Source organism: Oncorhynchus clarkii, chromosome 23, assembly GCF_045791955.1.
Source record: "Oncorhynchus clarkii lewisi isolate Uvic-CL-2024 chromosome 23, UVic_Ocla_1.0, whole genome shotgun sequence".
Taxonomy (NCBI): Eukaryota; Metazoa; Chordata; class Actinopteri; order Salmoniformes; family Salmonidae; genus Oncorhynchus; species Oncorhynchus clarkii.
Window position 1 is genome coordinate 25475001 of NC_092169.1, and position 19250 is coordinate 25494250.

At 39.7% G+C, this 19250-nt stretch overlaps 1 protein-coding gene across 2 annotated transcripts in view; it reads left to right on the forward strand.

Moving 5' to 3' along the window:
• Positions 1–19013, forward strand: part of LOC139381665 (secreted frizzled-related protein 5) — a 31563-nt gene extending 12550 nt beyond the window's left edge. Inside the window, exons 3-4 of one of the 2 annotated variants that reach the window (XM_071125351.1) lie at positions 3456–3533; positions 18321–18844. In XM_071125351.1, the coding sequence (XP_070981452.1) occupies positions 3456–3533; positions 18321–18649 (407 nt within the window). In that variant the 3' untranslated portion in view covers positions 18650–18844. Of the gene's footprint in view, positions 1–3455; positions 3534–18320 lie in introns of both variants that reach the window. The other variant, XM_071125350.1, reaches the window with a different exon arrangement.
• The last annotated feature ends 237 nt before the right edge of the window (positions 19014–19250 follow it).

Here is a 19250-nt window from a genome sequence, read left to right on the forward strand (position 1 = left end):
TTGGCAAATCGCGCTGTTAAGACACCGATGCCCTTTGCAACCACATACCTATGTGAGAGTGGATTCTCAGCCTTCACTAGCATGAAATATAAACACAGGCACAGACTGTATGTGGAAAATTATTTTTGACTGAGACTCGCTCCAATACAACCCAACATTGCTGAGTTATGTGCATCCTTCAAGCACACCCTTCTCATTAACCTGTGGTGAGTTATTCACAATGTTTGATGAACAAATAAGGTTTTATATTTAAGAAGGTTAAATAAAGAGCAAAATTATTGATTATTATTGTATTATTATTTGTGTCCTGGTCCAATAAGAACTCTTTGTGACTTCTGATGAGCCGGGTTGTGACAGAAACTCACACTCATTCTTATATTTAATAAATGTATCGTACAGTGTGTGTGTGGTAGGCTTACAATGATGACAAAAACAACATTTGAGAGTGCGCTGACCCTGGTGCTAGAGGGGGTATGCAGCTGGAGGTTGAATGTTGAAGGGGTACGGGACTATAAAAAGTTTGGGAACCACTGGTGTAGATGAAGCAGAGAAGACAGGTTAAAGAACGATTTTTAAGCTTTGACACAATTGAGACATAGATTGTGTGTGTGCCATGGGCAAGACAAAATATTTAAGTGCCTTTGAACGGGGTATGGTAGTAGGTGCCAAGCGTACCGGTTTGAGTGTGTCAAGGACTCCAACGCTGCTGGGTTTTTCATGCTCAACAGTTTCCTGTGTGCATCAAGAATGGTCCAACACCCAAAGGAAATCCAGCCAACTTGACACAACTGTGGGAAGCATTGGAGTCATCTTGGGCCAGCATCCCTGCTTTCGACATCTTATAAAGTCTATGTCTGACGAATTGAGGGTGTTCTGAGGGCAAAAGTGGGTGCAACTCAATATTAGGTAGGTGTTCCTAATGTTTTGTACACTCAGTGTATGTTACAGTGGTAAACATACTATTATTGGCAACCACATCCTTACCCCCGCTGTCTCCCCTCTTGCTCTCTTTCTCTCTTCCCTAAACGTTTGTGTGTGGATCAATTAACTAATGTCGGTCTCTATAGGAAATGGCATAAGACAACTGCATAGACATTCTTAATAAAACCATGTGATTTATCACACCCATGTGCACACACACACACACACACACACACACACACACACACACACACACACACACACACACACACACACACACAGTTAGTTAAACTGAGACGAGAGGCCTAATTTTAGTAATTTTAGTAATTTGCTTTGCTTTTCCCTTGATTTTCCACTGTAGCCTATCAGACTACACGTGTGTGTTTCATGTTTGGGACATACTGTATGACTGGTTCTCTGCTTCTGCACACAAAATCACTGTTCATTAAACTTAGCTGTTACTGTAGCCATTTACCTTTTACACACAGACACACACACACGCACACAAACATGAACACAGACATAGATGCACGCACGCACACACACAGTAATGAGAAAAACACACATACGAACACACATGCCACGCCTCAACACCAAAATATACAACTTCTCAAATTAAAACATTTTCTCCAGAGTAATTGCAGTGAAAACATCACTCAAGATCCTGCGCTATATATTCCCTCTTCGGCAAATAACTTCTGACAGGCTGCTTCTAAACAAATGCTTCAGTCTAGACTAGGGCATAAAACAGCACAGGCTGATCTATATATAGTGCATTCAGAAAGTATTCAGAACCCTTGACTTTTTCCACATTTTATTACGTTACACCTTATTCTAAAATGTATTAAATTGTTTTATTTCCCTCGCCAATCTACACACCATAATACCATATAATGACAAAGCAAAAACAGGTTACATAAGTATTCAGACTCAGAACTTTGTTGAAGCACCTTTGGCAACGATTACAGCCTTTGAGTCTTCTTGGGTATGACTCTACAAGCATGGCACACCTGTATTTGGGGAGTTTCACCCATTCTTCTCTGCAGATCCTCTCACGCTCTTTCAGGTTAGATGGGGAGCGTCGATGCACGGGTTCAAGTCCGGGCTCTGGCTGGGCCACTCAAGGACATCCGAAGCCACTCTCACTGCATTGTCTTGGCTGTGTGCTTAGGATCGTTGTCCCGTTGGAAGGTGAACCTTCGCCCCCAGTCTGAGGTCCTGAGCACGCTGGAGGTTATCATCAAGGAGCTCTCTGTACTTTGCTCTGTTCATCTTTCCCTCGATCCTGACTAGTCTCCCGGTCCCTGCCGCTGAAAAACATCCTTCACATGCTTCACATGGTGATGGTGATGGTGCCAGGTTTCCTCCAGACGTGACGCTTGGCATTCAGGCCAAAGAGTTCAATCTTGGTTTCATCAGATCTTTAGGTGCCTTTTGCCAAACTTCAATCGGGCTGTTATGTACCTTTTACTGAGGAGTAGCTTCCGTCTGGCCAATCAAGCATAAAGGCCTGATTTGTGGAGTGCTGCAGAGATGGTTGTCCTCTGGAAGGTTCTCCCATCTTCACAGAGGAACTCTGGAACTCTGTCACTGTGAACATCGGGTTCTTGGTCACTTCCCTGACCAAGGCCCTTCTCTCCCGGTTGCTCAGTTTGGCCGGGTGGCCAGCTCTAGGAAGAGTCTTGGTGTTTCCAAACATCTTCCATTTAAGAATGATGGAAACAAATGTGTTCTTGGAGACATTCAATGCTGCAGAAATGTTTTTGTCCAATTCCCCAGATCTGTGCCTTGACACAATCCTGTCTCGGAGCTCTACAGACAATTACTTCAACCTCATGGCTTGGTTTTTGCACTGACATACATTGTCAACTGTGGGACCTTATATAGAGAGGTGTGTGTCTTTCCAAATCATGTCCTATTAATTGAATTTACCACAGGTGGACTCCACTCAAGGTGTAGAAACATATCAAGGATGATCAATGGCAACAAGATGCACCTGAGCTCAATTTCAAATCTCATAGCAAAGGGTCTGAATACTTATGTAAATAAGGTATTTCTGTTTTTTTGTTTTAATGAATTAGCAAACCATTCTAAAAACCTGTTTTCATCATTTTGGGGTGTTGTTATTATAATGATCCATTTTAGAATAAGGCTGTAACGTAACAAAGTGTGGAAAAAGTGAAGGGGGCGGAATACTTTCCGAATGCACTGTATGAACAAGCTGATTCTCTGCTCTACTGTAGACTTCTTCTCTTCTTTAGTCCAATCTACTCTACTGTACTCTGGCTGTTGTATATAAGCAACTGCCTACACTAGCTTAAATTAATACATGCATTTTCAGTAATAATTCATTATATCGTAGCGATCTTAATCCAACACAGAGCTTTGTCGTGAAGAGGTTTGAATGTCTTGGTGTGAAATCCAAGGTGTTGGGCTGAAAGTCGGAAGGTCCAAGGTTCAAGATCAGGTTGGGACTGCCCTCTGCCTTTGCCACAATATCAATCATTCTCCTCTCTCTCTCTATTTCTTCCCAGCATCTAAAGCCTGCCCTCCATGTGACAACGAACTGAAAGCTGACACCATTATGGAACATTACTGTGCCAGTGACTTTGGTAAGTACTACAAACACACGCAGACACACACACGCACACGCACACACACACACCCACACCCACACCCACACACACACACACACACACACACACACACACGCACAGTAGTGTGACGTGTGATGTGTGTAGTTGGGTCATTCCACCAATTCAATTTGATTTCGCCAAATTTTTACATTCTGTCTACATGTTAAACTTCATAAAAACACGTTTTCCCATCTCAAAATAATTTAGTAAGTGCCTATTAAGTGCCAAATAAAGTAACATGGTTGGCCGTAACAGGGTTGACAATTTCATCTTAATTCAGCCATAAATCCCCTTGTGACATGGGGAATGGAAGCTTGTTGTGTGCAAAACGTGTCAAATTGCCAAAAATAGTAGAACCAGCTTTTACATTATGATTTATTTCACTATTAGATGTTTTATGTTTCTTTTGAAAAAAATATATTAAAAAAGGAATAGTTTCATCATATTATAACAAGAGTTCAGTAACAGGGTTGACCTTAAATGAGCGACAGACGTAAATGATTCACTAATCACATTAAATAAATCATGATCTTCAGAACATTTAAAACATCTGATTTATTGAATTCTCCATGTTGTCTTTAATAAAGGGCAATTTGTTTAATATAACAGGCCTTGAAATTCTATATTGGTGCATAATCTTTTCATTTTAAAGGGACGCAAAAGTGGAACGACCCTGTTAACAGGAATGGCTAATGACAGTTTTATATGTGTTTTGATGTTATCACAATTATTCTACAATGTAGAAAACAGTAAAAAATAATGAAAAACCCTTGAATGAGTAGGTGTGTCCAAACCTTTGACTGGTACTGTACGTGTAATCAGATCCTCCCCAACGCTGATTACAAATAGGAAAGATACAATAATACAAATAGAAAATCTAGTCAGCAGGTTGTGTTCGAGTTCAGTTTAAGTGCATTTTGAAACAATTTAATGTAAATTGTTAAACACTTAGATTTGTTTGTCCATAACACTTTTTTCCAATCTTTCTCTGTCCAGTGTCTGTGTTCTCTTGCCCATCTTAATATTTTTTTTTTATAGGCCAGTCTGAGATATGGCTTTTTCATTGCAACTATGCCTAGAAGGCCAGCATCCTCTTCACTCTCTTCACTGTTGACATTGAGACTGGTGTTATGCAGGTACTATTTAATGAAGCTGCCAGTTGAGGACTTGTGAGGCGTCTGTTTCTCAAACTAGACACTCCAATGTACTTGTCCTCTTGTTCAGCTGTGCACCGGGGCCTCCCATTCCTCTTTCTATTCTGGTTAGAGCCAGTTTGCTCTGTACTGTGAAGGGAGTAGTACACAGCATTGTAGGAGATCTTCAGTTTCTTGACAATTTCTCGCATGAATTAGCCTTAATTTCACAGAACAATAAAAGACTGACGAGTTTCACACACGTTCTACACAAGTCTGTGTAGAACTATTCACTGAATGATTATCATAATCATGGACATTGCCCAAGCTGTCCAGATCTCTAGTGGCAATCAATCAGTGTTTAAAAAAAAGCAACTAAAGCAAAGATATTCTACGTCTTTCAGGTTTTTGTACATGAGATCACAGAGTACACTATTACCTCTTTTATGTATCACCCCAAAATGTAAGATATTACCCAAAATATTATTGCTGTCCATTACTCACAAGTTCATATGATACCAGCCATACCTTTAATTAATGAGAAGGTACTTCTGGTTGAAGCATGGCGGAACAGTGTCATTAATAAAATTCAAAGAGAAACACAAAAGAGTGAATGTGTCCCAAATAGAACCCTATTCCCTACATAGTGCATAAAGCCTTATAAACCCATGACAAAACCAGTGCACTGTACGCGCATTTGCGCTAGCCATATTTCGCAGGTCACTACTTTTTAAAAAGGCAGAAATGCCTTCTGGAATGTAAACTTTCATGTGCCTTAATAACAGACTTGTATGCCATCTGTAAATGCAAATTAAAATGTTAAATTATGAGCCTACTGTAGTTGGTTTAGCCACAGAAAAAGACAGCAATCTTCTCGCTAGCCATGATTGGCTGAGATAATGAGTGGGCTGGACATGCCGAAAGATGAGTTCGGATTGGTCTGCCTTATAGCACGCTTCTGTGTATTTGAGCAGGTAAGTATGTGTAAGTAATCCTGTCTAAGCAGCTTTTTTCATATATCGCATCATATAACAGCATAAGTGTTGTTCACCACTTTCTGGAGGACCGAGTTTTGAAATCAGTGGAATTAGAGTATGATAGCTAAGTAAATAGGAGAAAACACCTTTTCCGGATTACATCTTCAAACTAAGGGCAACCATGGCATCCATGACAAGGAGAAGCGTCTATGATGTATATGGGTAAGATAGTCTAGAAAGCTACCCAAGTAACCATTTCAATAGAATGTCACTGCGACAACTGTTGATAGACGTAGCTGGTAAATTCAATATCTACTCCGATTTCAGAGCACGGGTAAGATAGTCTAGCTAGCTACATTTTCAGATATTACACGTTTATAATTTTGACAGAAGGTCGTTTTCATTTCAAGTTAGTGTACTGTTAGCTATCTACCTAACGTTAGCTGTCTGGCTCGCTAGCTAATGTTACGTGTATGATCTTATTATTTGTATATCAGAGCCATTTGCTTTGCTAGTTATAGCCTAATGTTAGCTAGCTAACATTGAACCTAGTTGGTTAGCTACCTGCAGATTTATGCAGGGTAGTAACTTCATGAGTTGGGATTATGTTTATTTACCTAGCTAGCTAGCTAGCTACATGTCTTAACAAAAAGACTCCACTACGCAGGTAACCATTTCAATAAAATGTCACTGCGACAACTGTTGATAGATGAAGCTGTTAAATTCGCTCTGGCTATCTACGCCAATTTCAGAGCACTCAGCCTCAGGCAGACCGTCATTAGTTGTAAAAACACTGCCCCTCTGTGTCATTCAAACATACTTTTTATTATGTTTTATTTGTACTTAAAAAAAAACGTTTATCTTTAACAATCATTCTATAGCCCGCACAGCAACTGCACTCCCACTTGTCTCCTATTCCACATACCAACCCCCAGCTTCCCTCAGCCCATCCCATCTATCTCTGCTGGCCACCCACTTTGGGTTTCTACACAACACATATCTTTGAACTATGCTGTGATGCTTAATGTACAATTTCAATCTATCTAATTGAATATAATTTACAGATTGCATTTTGAAGATAAATACTTTTACTAAGAGTATTAGTATATTAGTAATTGACTGACCGGTCTCTCCAGTTCTCCAAACAGTACTATTTCTAGGGTCAATTTTAGTTCAATGCTATGCATTTTCAGCCATTCCTGAACCTGAGACCAGAAACAGGCTACCTGAGGGCAATACAAAAATAAATGGTCTATTGATTCTGTATCCTCACAACAAAATGTCGATGATTTTATGCCCCAAATATTCAACATTTTGTTGGTGGCAAGAATTTTATGTAATAATTTTAGCTGAAAAGCATGAAGTCTTGAATCTTGCGTTGTCATATATTAACTCATACCATGGACTCGTACCATGGAATCGGTACATCAAAAATCTCTTCCCAACTATTTTGCAATCTGTATGGCACAGTTGTCAACATCCTGGTCCTCAAATGAAACAGGTATACTTTCTGGTTTATGTTATTTTTATTCCTTTGCCAGTTTTGATCCTTTATATTGGGCAGACAGACCAGTTCCCCACCTCCTCTCGCTGCCAGCTGCCTCCTCCATTTTTGGGGTAATGCTGTAATCAATTGGTTGTATTCTTGGATTGAGCAGACCTTCCCATATAATTCTGATAATTCCATGAAGGACATAACTCTACCATTCCAATTTACAATATAATTTAAGAACAAATAAATACAGGTATTTTATCAACCAGCACACAGGGGGATGAAGTTGAAATTGTAGCCAGCTCTGCAATGCTTGTTTGAAAAAGAGAGACACTTTGAAAAAAAGTATAATTTTCAATTAATCGAAAATGAAACATGGCCATCTGCACAAAGGCAAAAAGGCCATTCTTAAACAATGGATGAGCTTTTCTTAGTAATCTACCTGAGAACCATTTAGGGTTTAGTGCTTTTATATTTAATAATCTCAACCAACCCAAATCATATTCATTATATAGACAGGCACATTTTATTTGGTCTGGTTTAGCGTCCCAGATAAAGCAAAATAAACTGAACTATGACTAAGGAGTTAATTTTCCATAAATAGACAGTTATTTATCTCTCCATGGTTGCAGGATCTTGTCTATTTTTACAAGTTTTACAAGCTATTGGAGTTCATTGTGGAGAGCGTATTTATATATTTTGTGATATGAATACCAAGTATGTCTATTTCACCATCAGCCCATTTTATATGTAAACTGCAGGGTAATGTAAAAGTTGTATTTTTTGTAAAATTGTACACTTATCATAATGAGGTTTTATTCCAGAGAGTACAGAAACGTTATCTAGATCTTCAATGAGACATTGCAGATGGACATCTTTGTTTTTCTAATCCTCTAAGTTGTTATTGATTCCGATTTCAATAGCTAGCATTTCGATGGCCATAACGATATGGTGACAGCGGACCCCCTGTTTAACTTCTCTTGACAATTCAAAACTCTCTGAGAAGTAGTCGTTATTTACTATTTTACACCTGGGGTTGCTATACGTTATTTTTATCCATTTTATAAGAGAATTACCAAAATTTAGAAATATCCAGGCATTTATAAATAAAATCCATTCTTACTTTATAAAATGCCTATTCAAAATCCGCTAAAAATACCAGGCCTGGCTTCTTAGACGTTTCATGATGTTCTATTATTTCTAGTAGTGTTGTATATTATCTCCAATATATTGTCCACGTAAAAAACCTGTCTGATCATGATGAACAATACCTGGTAAAACCCTTTAAATTCTGAATGCTATGCATTTCGCGAGGATTTTTGCATCACAACATTGAAGTGTAAGGGGCCTCCAGTTTTTTAGATAGACTGGGTCTTTATATTTGCCATCTGGGTCTTGTTTAAATAATAATCAGACCTTCCTGCTGAGTACCTGACAGACTACCATTTCTATAGGAGTAGTTAAAACAATCTAACAATAGAGCTTTTAGTATATCAAAAAAAGGCTTGATATACCTCTACCGGTGTGCCATCAAGCCCTGGTGTTTTTCCAGACTGAAAGGATTTAACAGCCTCAAAAAGTTATTCCTCTGTAATTTGTCCTTCACACTGATCTTTCTGTACATTTAATAATTTTCAGTTTTTTATATTATTTGGAAAGAATTCCTTTCCGTAATCTTCATTCAGTGGGAGAGGATGAGACGGAAAAGAGAACATCTGCCAAAAATGATTATCTTCCTCTTTAAAATATCATTCGGAGAATCATAGATGACTCCGTCTTCAGTAACGAGTTTCTGCAAATTATTTTTGTTAGTGTTCCTGTGTTGGAGATTCAGGAAGAATGTTGTGCATTTTTCTCCATATTCCATCCAGTCTGCTTTATTTTTGTAATAGATTACATGAGATTGTTCTTGAATAAGTTCCTCAAGTTCTTTTTGTTTTTCCTCTAACTTATTTTGTCTCTGTAACATCGTTTTTATTGCTATCTACCTGTACTATTAGTTCATGTATTTCCCTTGTTAGTCTTGTCTCTTTAGCCAGAAACTGCTTTTTCATTATTGAAGAATATTGAAGTGAATGACCCCTGAAGGTACATTTTAAGGTATCCCAAACAATAAGGGGATTTGCTGAACCTATATTATACTGGAAAACTTCAGTTATAAATAATTTAGTCTTAGTTAAAAATAAGTTGCCCTCAGTAAACTTTGATAAAATTTCCAATATCCTCATCCACGTGGAAAATCTATAAGAGTTATGTGAATGCCAATTAGATGATGATCCGATCACATTCTGTCCCCTATTATAACTTTTTTCACCTTTGATGGAAGAGTGAAAGAAACAAGAAAGTAGTCAAGGCGACTAGCTTGATTAACCAGTTGGATTTAGGGGGCGCTATTTAAATTTTTGGACGAAAAATATTCCCGTTTTAAACAAGATATTTTGCCACGAAAAGATGCTCGACTATGCATATAATGGACAGCTTTGGAAAGAAGACACTCTGACGTTTCCAAAACTGCAAAGATATTGTCTGTGAGTGCCACAGAACTGATGTTACAGGCGAAACCTGTATATGGCTGTGAATGAGCTACGAATGAGCTTACGTTTTCCACGTTTTCCCCAAGGTGTCTACAGCATTGTGACGTCTTTTTAGGCATTTCCCTTGAAGAATGGCTGTAAGGGACCATATATGGCATGTGGTGTCTCCCGCAGAAAACCTTGCGTAAAATACTGAGGTAGCCATTTTTCCAATCGCTTCTTATGAGAAACCAACTGCCTCGACGGATGTATATTATCGAATATATTTGTTAAAAACACCTTGAGGATGGATCCTAAACAACGTTTGCTGTGTTTCTGTCGAAATTATGGAGCAAATTTTTAAAAAAGTTTGGTGTTATAGTTCTAGCATTTTAGGGTCGATTTCTCAGCCAAGAATGATGAACAAACGGGAGCTATTTCGCCTACAAAAATAATATTTTTGGAAAAAAGGAACATTTGCTATCTAACTGGGAGTCTCCTGAGTGAAAGCATCTGAAGTTCTTCAAAGGTAAATGATTTAATTTGGTTGCTTTTCTTATTTTCGTGAAAATGTTGCCTGCTGCCAGCAGAGCCTAATGCTTGTCTAGCGTTGGCTGTAAAGCATATTTTGAAAATCTGAGACGACAGTGTTGTTAACAAAAGGCTAAGCTTGTTTTTGAATAGATTTATTTCACTTCATTTGCGATTTTTATGAATAGGAAAAGTTTATAGGGGTATTTATGTCCGTTGTGTTATGCTAATGCATTTGAGGCTATGATTACGCTCCCGGATACGGGTTTGCTCATCGCAAAAGGTTAAGTCCCCTCCATGTACGTATATCTCACTAGGTTGGGGTTTTTTAGTCTCCAAATATCCACTATTTCTAATGTGTCCATTATTTGTGATTTCCTTAAGGGCACAGTGATGATAGTTTGTAGAGTGATTACCTTTACGGTCTATTGAGGAACTTAAAACTGTGTTATAATGATTTGATCATTTGTTGCCTGTAAGTTCAGTAAATTGGAAAAATAGTTTTAGACGAAGTATAGATCATCCTGATTTGGACCATATAGATTAATGAGCCAGATCTATTTTGATATTTGAGTTTCCTGTAAACAGTATATGTTATATTACTTTACTTTAAGCCATGTAAAGACGGATCTTCTTTTTTATAATATGCTGAACCATTACAATTATAAATGGCTATACTTATTTCACCCCTTACTGTCATGTCCTGACCTTAGAGATCCTTTATTCTCTATTTTGGGTTAGGTCAGGGTGTGACTAGGGTGGGCATTCCAGTTTCTTTATTTCTAGGTTGGCCTGGTATGGTTCCCAATCAGAGGCAGCTGTCTATCGTTGTCTCTGATTGGGGATCATACTTAGGCAGCCTTTTCCCACCTGTTGGTTGTGGATTCTTGTTTGGTGTATAGTTGCTGGTTAGCACTACATAGGTTCACGTTCGTTTCTTTCTTCGTTCTTGTTTTTTGCCGGTTCACGTTATTTAAAGATGATGAACCCAAACGAGGCTGCATTTTGGTCCGATTCTTACAACAACGATCGTGATACTTACCATATCTAGATACTTTTCTCAGTCTAAATTGACCATAATTAATGCTTGTAAAGTTACCTCCACCAGAGGTATTATGACAGTCAAAACTAGAGCTTTCAAATGTCTGATATTTAGAATTCAAGAAATGGGTTCTAGCAATATTTGTTTTATTCCCTTGCCTGTTTGCCTGTGAGCCAATCCCACATATGTTAGAAAATTGAGACAAGATACTATGTGTGTAGTAAATCTGAGTAGGTTGATGTGTATGATATTGGATGTGATTTAGTGACAGTGTGTATGATGTCTGTATAAGTGTAAGATTATAATGTGTGATTTCCAAATAAATAATAACTTCGCCAATTTGCATCGTTGAGTGTCTATTTGTGTAACATGTAGTGCGTATAGTTTTAATATTCATGATGATAATTGTAATCCATACGTATCACCTTCATAGTTGCATCATAATTACCTTTAGTATCATTGAAAAACACATTCCAGCATTTCCATAGCAGTTCACGTTTCACATGATGAAAGAGACCTTGCATTACTCTAGAGACAGCTTCACTATAGAACAAATGTATTCCGTACAATATGTTATTATTCCCTAATAACCCTATTCTGATATCTTCCCCTTGCTTGTTGTAAACATACAGTATATAAACTTGTAGACAAATACATAAAAAAAGAGACAAACAATAAACACATTAAAATATAAAACCGTTCTCGACAATAGAGAGAGAGGGAGAGAAGAGAAGAGAAAAGAGAGAGAGTGAGAGAAGACAGTGAGATCATGTGTGTATGTGTACTGTATGTATAAGTCAGCATGTGTAAGCGAGCATGCAATTGAGTACGTGTGTGTTCATATCCACTTCACGATGTTCAGATATTTTCACAGTTCCCATACTTTATTTTTTTCATAACCTGAAGTCCCTGTAGAATTTAGTACAGCCATGGTGTTATGGAGCTGTCTCAGAATAGCTGTCCATCTATAAAGAGTTTGTCCACAATGATAAAGGCACGCTTACCCTTCTCCCATTGTTGCCTTTGTACCGGATACAGTCTCTTGTGACGTTTGTTTATCTCCCTTGGAAATTGGTCATTGAGACTAAACATTTGGTCCCTTTATGTTCCCTTCCCCTGCTTTTGATCAGTTCCTTTTGTTGGTAGTGCTCAAATGCGATGATCGGAACGGGGATCCTTGGTCTTGTCGCTCTGAGCTCCAAGTCTGTGTACTCGGTGGAAAGCCACCTTGTTTACAGTCTCTAGAGGAAGTTTCAAGACGGATTGCATGAATTCTCTGATCGCGAACTGTGGATTATTGGATGCGTCCTCAGGAATCCCAGAAAAAAAATTATTTTCACGCATGCTACGACTTTGTATGTCTAGTATTGACTCCTTCGTCACCCTGTTTTCCCTGAGTAGACAATCCCTGTTGAAATCGTAGATTTTTACCTTGGCTGTGAATGCCTTATTTTCTCCATGGAGCGTGAGAATTTCACTCTGGCTGAACTCCAAACTCCCCCTCAGCTCTGCTACCTCCTCACACAACCTTTTCAGTGTTGCATGGATTCCAGCCAGAGCACTAGCCTCTACTTCAACGGTAAGTAAATCGTACATGTCTGTAGACACTGTTTTTCTTTTTTATGTCAGGTTGAAGTTATTTTGTGAGGTTGTCTTTTCATGATGGAGTATGTTGTTTTTCCATAGCGTGAAGCTGTTGGTACTCATCGATTACCCTCAGGATCTCCTTAGTATCCCGGTTGGTTCTTTACTGCAATCAGTTGTTCTACGAAAAGATAACCATGAGTCTTTCCCATGACAATGACAGGTGTCCATAGTACAGCCAGCTAGCACTCGCAGAATCCACACAAAAAAGAAAATGGAACAGAAATTTGCAGTCCCAGCTGTAAAGGCTATCCACGTTGTGAAATCCGTAGCAACAAAACTTAAGTTCTGATTAAAATCGATTTTATGAAAAAAATAATGATATTAACAACAAACCGAGTGTAGACAGTACAGTGTTATATTGTGCGCTCTGATGACGTATCTGATGACGAAAAAAGCATTGCCAGCAGCACAGTTGTAGTCACCAGATGGATGGGGCTAAAGCTTAAGAGGGTGTGAACAATGCGGAATGGGTGTAGACAAAGAAGAGCTCTCCAGTGGGTACCAAAACATTCAAAGGCATTTTTCTCAAAAGTGAGGTTACAAGATTATCAACTTTCAAAGCAGAATTACTTTCCCATTGTTCCTCATATGTAGTGTATGATATACCAAGTTGTAGCTATGTGTCTCTGCTTTTATCCAATGTAAAAAAACACAATTTCAAATTTTGCTACATAAGACCGAATCAAGGCGGTCGGTCACATATAGGGAATAGGATGCAATTTGGGACACATCCAATGTCTTCATTCTCTTTCACATTTAGAGTAGCAGCCAAAGTCCTATTCTTTGTCATCTAGCATGAGGTCACAGATACACACACACACAAACACACACACACACACACACACACACACACACACACACACACACACACACACATCTCTTGTCATCTAACATGAGGTCAGAAACTCATCTAGATATATTTATTTGTCTGTTTAATTGTGAGATTGACTAATGGTAAATTGTGGAGTCCAGGGGGAATGAAGGAGAATAACAGGGGGATATAGCTTGAAAAAGCATGACGCAATACCTCTCTTATTAGAATGTAATATGATTGCGTATGATGGCAGATAGCCATTTGAAGAGACACAGAAACACACATGCAGATGCACACACACCAGGTGCGGACGGTGCCGTTTAAGATGAGGGAGGACAATACTTTTTTATGAGCATGGCCTTATTTCTATTACAGCATATTGGATGACTGTCATTCATATCCCATTCATCCAGCTCAATGTAACATCGATAGGTTTAGGCTACTACATGACACAAACATTTTCCCTATAAGCAGGTTTCCCAAATATAACTACAACCTCACCTGTGAATGAAAGTTTACAACGTAGGTGCACAGGTCAAGAGAAATTTGAGTAATCAAAGTGACAGACATTGACACATTCAATACCGCCTTGCACAATCATGCCTGCATCTAGCTGATCTAGGGTGTAATCATTAGTCCAACATTTGCAAACCAGACAAATTCAGGTATGTTTATCCCAGTTTCATTCCGTTTGCTTCAGTTTAAGAAATGTTTTTCAACAGAATCGGTGGAATGAATACACCCCTGATCACACACAAACACAATTCACTTTCATAGCAGCCAACATGATCACACTGATTGTTGTATAATTCCTACCCACATCTACGTGTTCTCCTTCTCTCACCTCTTCCCTTTGCTTGTGGACTTCACTGCCACAAATCAAATGCTATTTGTCACATGCGTCGAATACAACAGGCACCTTACAGTGCAATGCTTACTTCCAAGCCTTTAATAACCAACAATGCAGTTTTAAGAGAAATGTTTTAATTAAGTTTTAAAAAATAGATAAGTAAAAAATAAGAAATAAAAGTAAAGCAGCAGTAAAATAACAATAGCGAGGCGATATACAGGAGGCACCAGTACAGAGTCAATGTGCAGGGGCACCGGTTAGTCGAGGTAATTGAGGTAACATGTACGTGTTGGTAGAGTTGAAGCGACTATGCATAGTTAATAAACAGAAAATAGAAGCAGTGTAAAAGAGGGGGGGCAATGCAAGTAGTCTGGGTAGCCATTTGATTAGATGTTCAGGAGTCTTATGGCTTGTGGGTAGAAGCTGTTGAGAAGCCTTTTGGACTGAGACTTGGCGCTCCAGTACCGCTTGCTGTGCGGTAGAAGAGAGAACAGTCTATGACTTGGGTGGCTGGAATCTTTGACAGTTTTTAGGGCCTGACACCGCCTGGTATAGAGGTCCTGGATGGCAGGAAGCTTGGCTCCAGTGGTGTACTGGGCTGTACGCATTAGTCTCTGTAGTGCCTTGCGGTCAGAGGCTGAGCAGTTTCCATACCAGGTGATGCAACCATGGTACATGAAATCAATTATAGCTATCTCTCTCTCTTCTCCTTAATATTTTATGAAATTCATTTATTCAAAACTGTTCAACTATTGCCTTTCTCTGTCACGTCTGCTCCCGCTCTTCCCCCCCTGGCACTTGAGGGCAGCAGGCTGCCCTGCATCATGCTCTCCTGTCATCAATTATGCACACCTGCCTTCCCTCGTCACGCGCATCAGCGATATTGGACTCACCTGGACTCACTCATCTGTTTATTACCTCCCCTATATTTGTCAGTTCCCTTGCTCTGTTCCCTGCTGACCCATTAGTTGTTTTTTGTTTGTGTTACCTGCTTGCTGACACTGTTACTCTCTAGTTCCATGTCCGTTATTTATTAAATGTTTTACTCCCCGTATCTGCATTGTCTCTCCAGCGTCATTCCATGTGACATTCTCTCTCTTTGAGTCAACTACTTACCACATTTTATACACTGCAATGCTAGCTAGCTGTAGCATATACGTTCAGTACTAGATTCATTATTTGATTCTTTGATTGGGTGGACAACATGTTGCAAGAGCTCTGATAGGTTGGAGGACGTCCTCCGGAAGTTGTAATAATTACTGTGTAAGTCTATGGAATGGCATGAGAACCAAGAGCCTCCTAGTTTCGGTATTGCATTTAATTTACCCAAAGGAGGATGGAAACTTGCTGTCTTCCGACTATTGCGTAGACAATAACTCATACATGATTTCAAGTTGAATTAAAGTTTCTTGTCAATCAGGAAACCAAAATTGGACGTTGATTTGACGTTGTCAGGTTTTTACCCACTGGGCAGCTGGATATCCAGTCAGTCACTGGCAATAAACTGCTGACCAAGCAAAGCAGTCCCAGAGAGACCTGGCTGTGGACCTGCTAGGTATAACCCTCTTAGGTGTGGTCCTGTAAATACCCAACACCTGCGTGTTAGTGAGGCTGACGTGCTCTCGCCCCAGGAAGTGCTGTTTCTGCTCAAAATGACAGGCCCTCTCTCTCTCTCTCTCTCTCCGTCACTTTCTCCTCCTTTGCCTCTCTCTTGGTTTCTCTCTGTCTCTCTCAGTCTTTCTCAGGCTCTCTCGGTCTCTGTCTGTCTGCCCCCCTCATTCTCTCGCTCCTTTCATTTTCATTGCATAAAGCAGGTTGAGCTTGTCATCAGGACATAGGTCAGACTCACTCACACACAGACTCCGAGAACATTACTTATGACATATCTCTAGGTGGGCACACAGGGCATTTTACTTACAGCTGACCCCTTTTGAAGCTTCCATCATTGTGTGTGTGTGTGTGTGTGTGTGTGTGTGTGTGTGTGTGTGTGTGTGTGTGTGTGTGTGTGTGTGTGTGTGTGTGTGTGTGTGTGTGTGTGTGTGTGTGTGTGTGTGTGTGTGTGTGTGTGTGTGTGTGTGTGTGTGTGTGTGTGTGTGTGTGTGTGAACTAGGCCCACCTAGCCATCCAACCTGCAGTTTCCTCACTGAAAACTGTGTGAGACAACTCTTTCCATGGTCATTTTATTGTATGTTACTTGCATTATTTTGTGCAATGTCTCAGGTCAAATCCTAGCCAGTGGAACACACAACCACTAAACAGACACATGTCCCCCTGAACATACTAAGACCATGTGTGTATATGTGTGCATGAAATGAATATGGAATGTATGTTTATAAAACAGCAGGCGAGAAGTGAAATGGCAATCTTCCAGGCGGTTTGGAAACATAGCAATGTTTCATACCAATGTTGGTCCTTACCCTCAACATGATTAATTTTGCCTGTCAGGGTGTGTTCACATGGAGAATTCCTCTCTGTTACACACACACACACACACACACACACACACACACACACACACACACACACACACACACACACACACATACACAGGGCAGTCCCATTTAACCCGCCTTCACATGTATACATTAAGCTGTATAAATGAATGTATTGGAGTCACTAGCTTAATGCTCTGTTTGTCATAGCATATACGTATCTACGCTGTTGCTATCTATTTGTGGTTCACCAGAATGTAAACAACCATATAGAGGAATATACAGTGCCACATGTAGGAATATTTACATTATAAATGCCTTATAATTGGGTTTCAGTAAGTAAGAGAATAAAACGTTTGTCATGGGTTGCGTTTCAAATGGCATCCTTTTCCCTTTATAGTGTGTTACTTTGTATGCCATTTTGGGACACATCCACCAGTGTAACTTTCCATTGTAGTGTTTAGGTGCTCAATAGAGGGACAACGATTAGGGCGTACACACACACACACACACACACCCACCCCACACACACACACACACACACACACACACACACACACACACACACACACACACACACACACACACACACACACACACACACACACACACACAGAGGATGTAGTCTTGAGGCAGTCCCAAGGTAATAGAGATTAGTTGTGTCAGGGGTAAATGACGACCCTCTAGATCAGGGTTCCCAAACTCGGTCTGGGAGCCCCCGGTGGGTGCACATTTTGTTTTTGCCCTAGCACTACACAGCGAATTCAGAAAATAACCAACTCATCATCAAGCTTTGATTATTTGAATTAGCTGTGTAGTGCTAGGGTAAAAACCAAAGGCACCCATGGGTGGGGCCCCAGGACCGGGAAACCCTGATCTAGAGAGGTGTAGAGTACCCCTGTGCCTGCATCTGAGTGTGTGCGTATTGCGTGTGTGCGTGCATGCGTTTGTGTGCTGTCAAAGCAATGGCCAAGTCACAACATAAAACACATGATTAGCTTTCATATACTGTCGTCTTTGAATGATCAGGTCCAATGTTAGGCTGATTTGATTTGCTAAAGAATGGATTGTATGTTTTTTTTGTTTAGCTCATGGATTTAAGTTTTCTCTGTTTACCCTACCATAGTTTCAAATAAGTTAAATATGTTGTTTAAAGGCAACACAATCATTAGGATAAAATTGATGTCATTGATCCAATTTTGTATAACTCTCTCTCTCTCTCTCTGTCTCTTTCCCTTCTCTCTCTCTCCTTTCTCTCTCCCTCCTCCCTCCATCTCCTCTTCTCTCCTCACTCCCTCTCTTTGTCCTTTCTCTCGCTCCCTTCTCCCATAGCTATCAAGATGAAGATCAAAGAAGTGAAGAAAGAGAAGGGTGACCGTAAACTCATCGCTGCCCAGAAGAAGAAGAAGGTGCTCAAGATGGGTGTCCTGCGTAAGAAGGACTTGAAGAAGCTGACACTGTACATAAAGAACGGAGCCAACTGCCCCTGTGCTCAGCTCGACAGTCTTGGCAGTAACTTCCTCATCATGGGTCGTAAGGTGGACCAGCAGCTGCTGCTCATGTCCATCCACAAATGGGAGAAGAAAAGCAAGGAGTTGAAGTTCGCCATCAAGTATATGAAGAGTCATCAGTGTCCCACCTATCATACTGTCTTCCAGTGACCTTAGTTATACAACAATCACAACCCTACTTCCCAGTTGTCCCCCCCTCTCCCGTCTATCCTTCCATTGTCCTACCTATCATACTGTTTTGCTGTGACATCCAGTGGTTTTGTGATGCCTGTAGAAGTGGGTATACTCTAATTCTGCCCAAAATATTCCCAAATGGCCCGCCCGTCAAAGGAAAGGCAAAAAAAAGATATATTTTCCTATAGTTTTTCTGTATTTTCCTATAGATTTTTCAGGTCAGAATCACACTTTTTTTATATATAGAAAAACAAATGTATGTTCTAAGTCCACGATAATGCTTAACCACATCAGGGGACCATTTTTGAGGCCTGGGAAAATCATAATAAAATATTTTTGGCAGGTAGTAGTTGCACATTAATTCAGTTGTGCTCCTAGCTAGATACCCTTTATGCACTCCAAATGCAAAATACAGTAACTACATATTTTTTGACTGTAAGATCCGTCTTCAAAGTATTTTTCTGTCTAGACAGCATTCTCTGATACTCAATGATATCTTCTGATCAACTGGTTTGTTCTTGTGTCCGGAAACTTAATTCCACATTAATCAGATAATATACTTAGCCATTAGAATGGA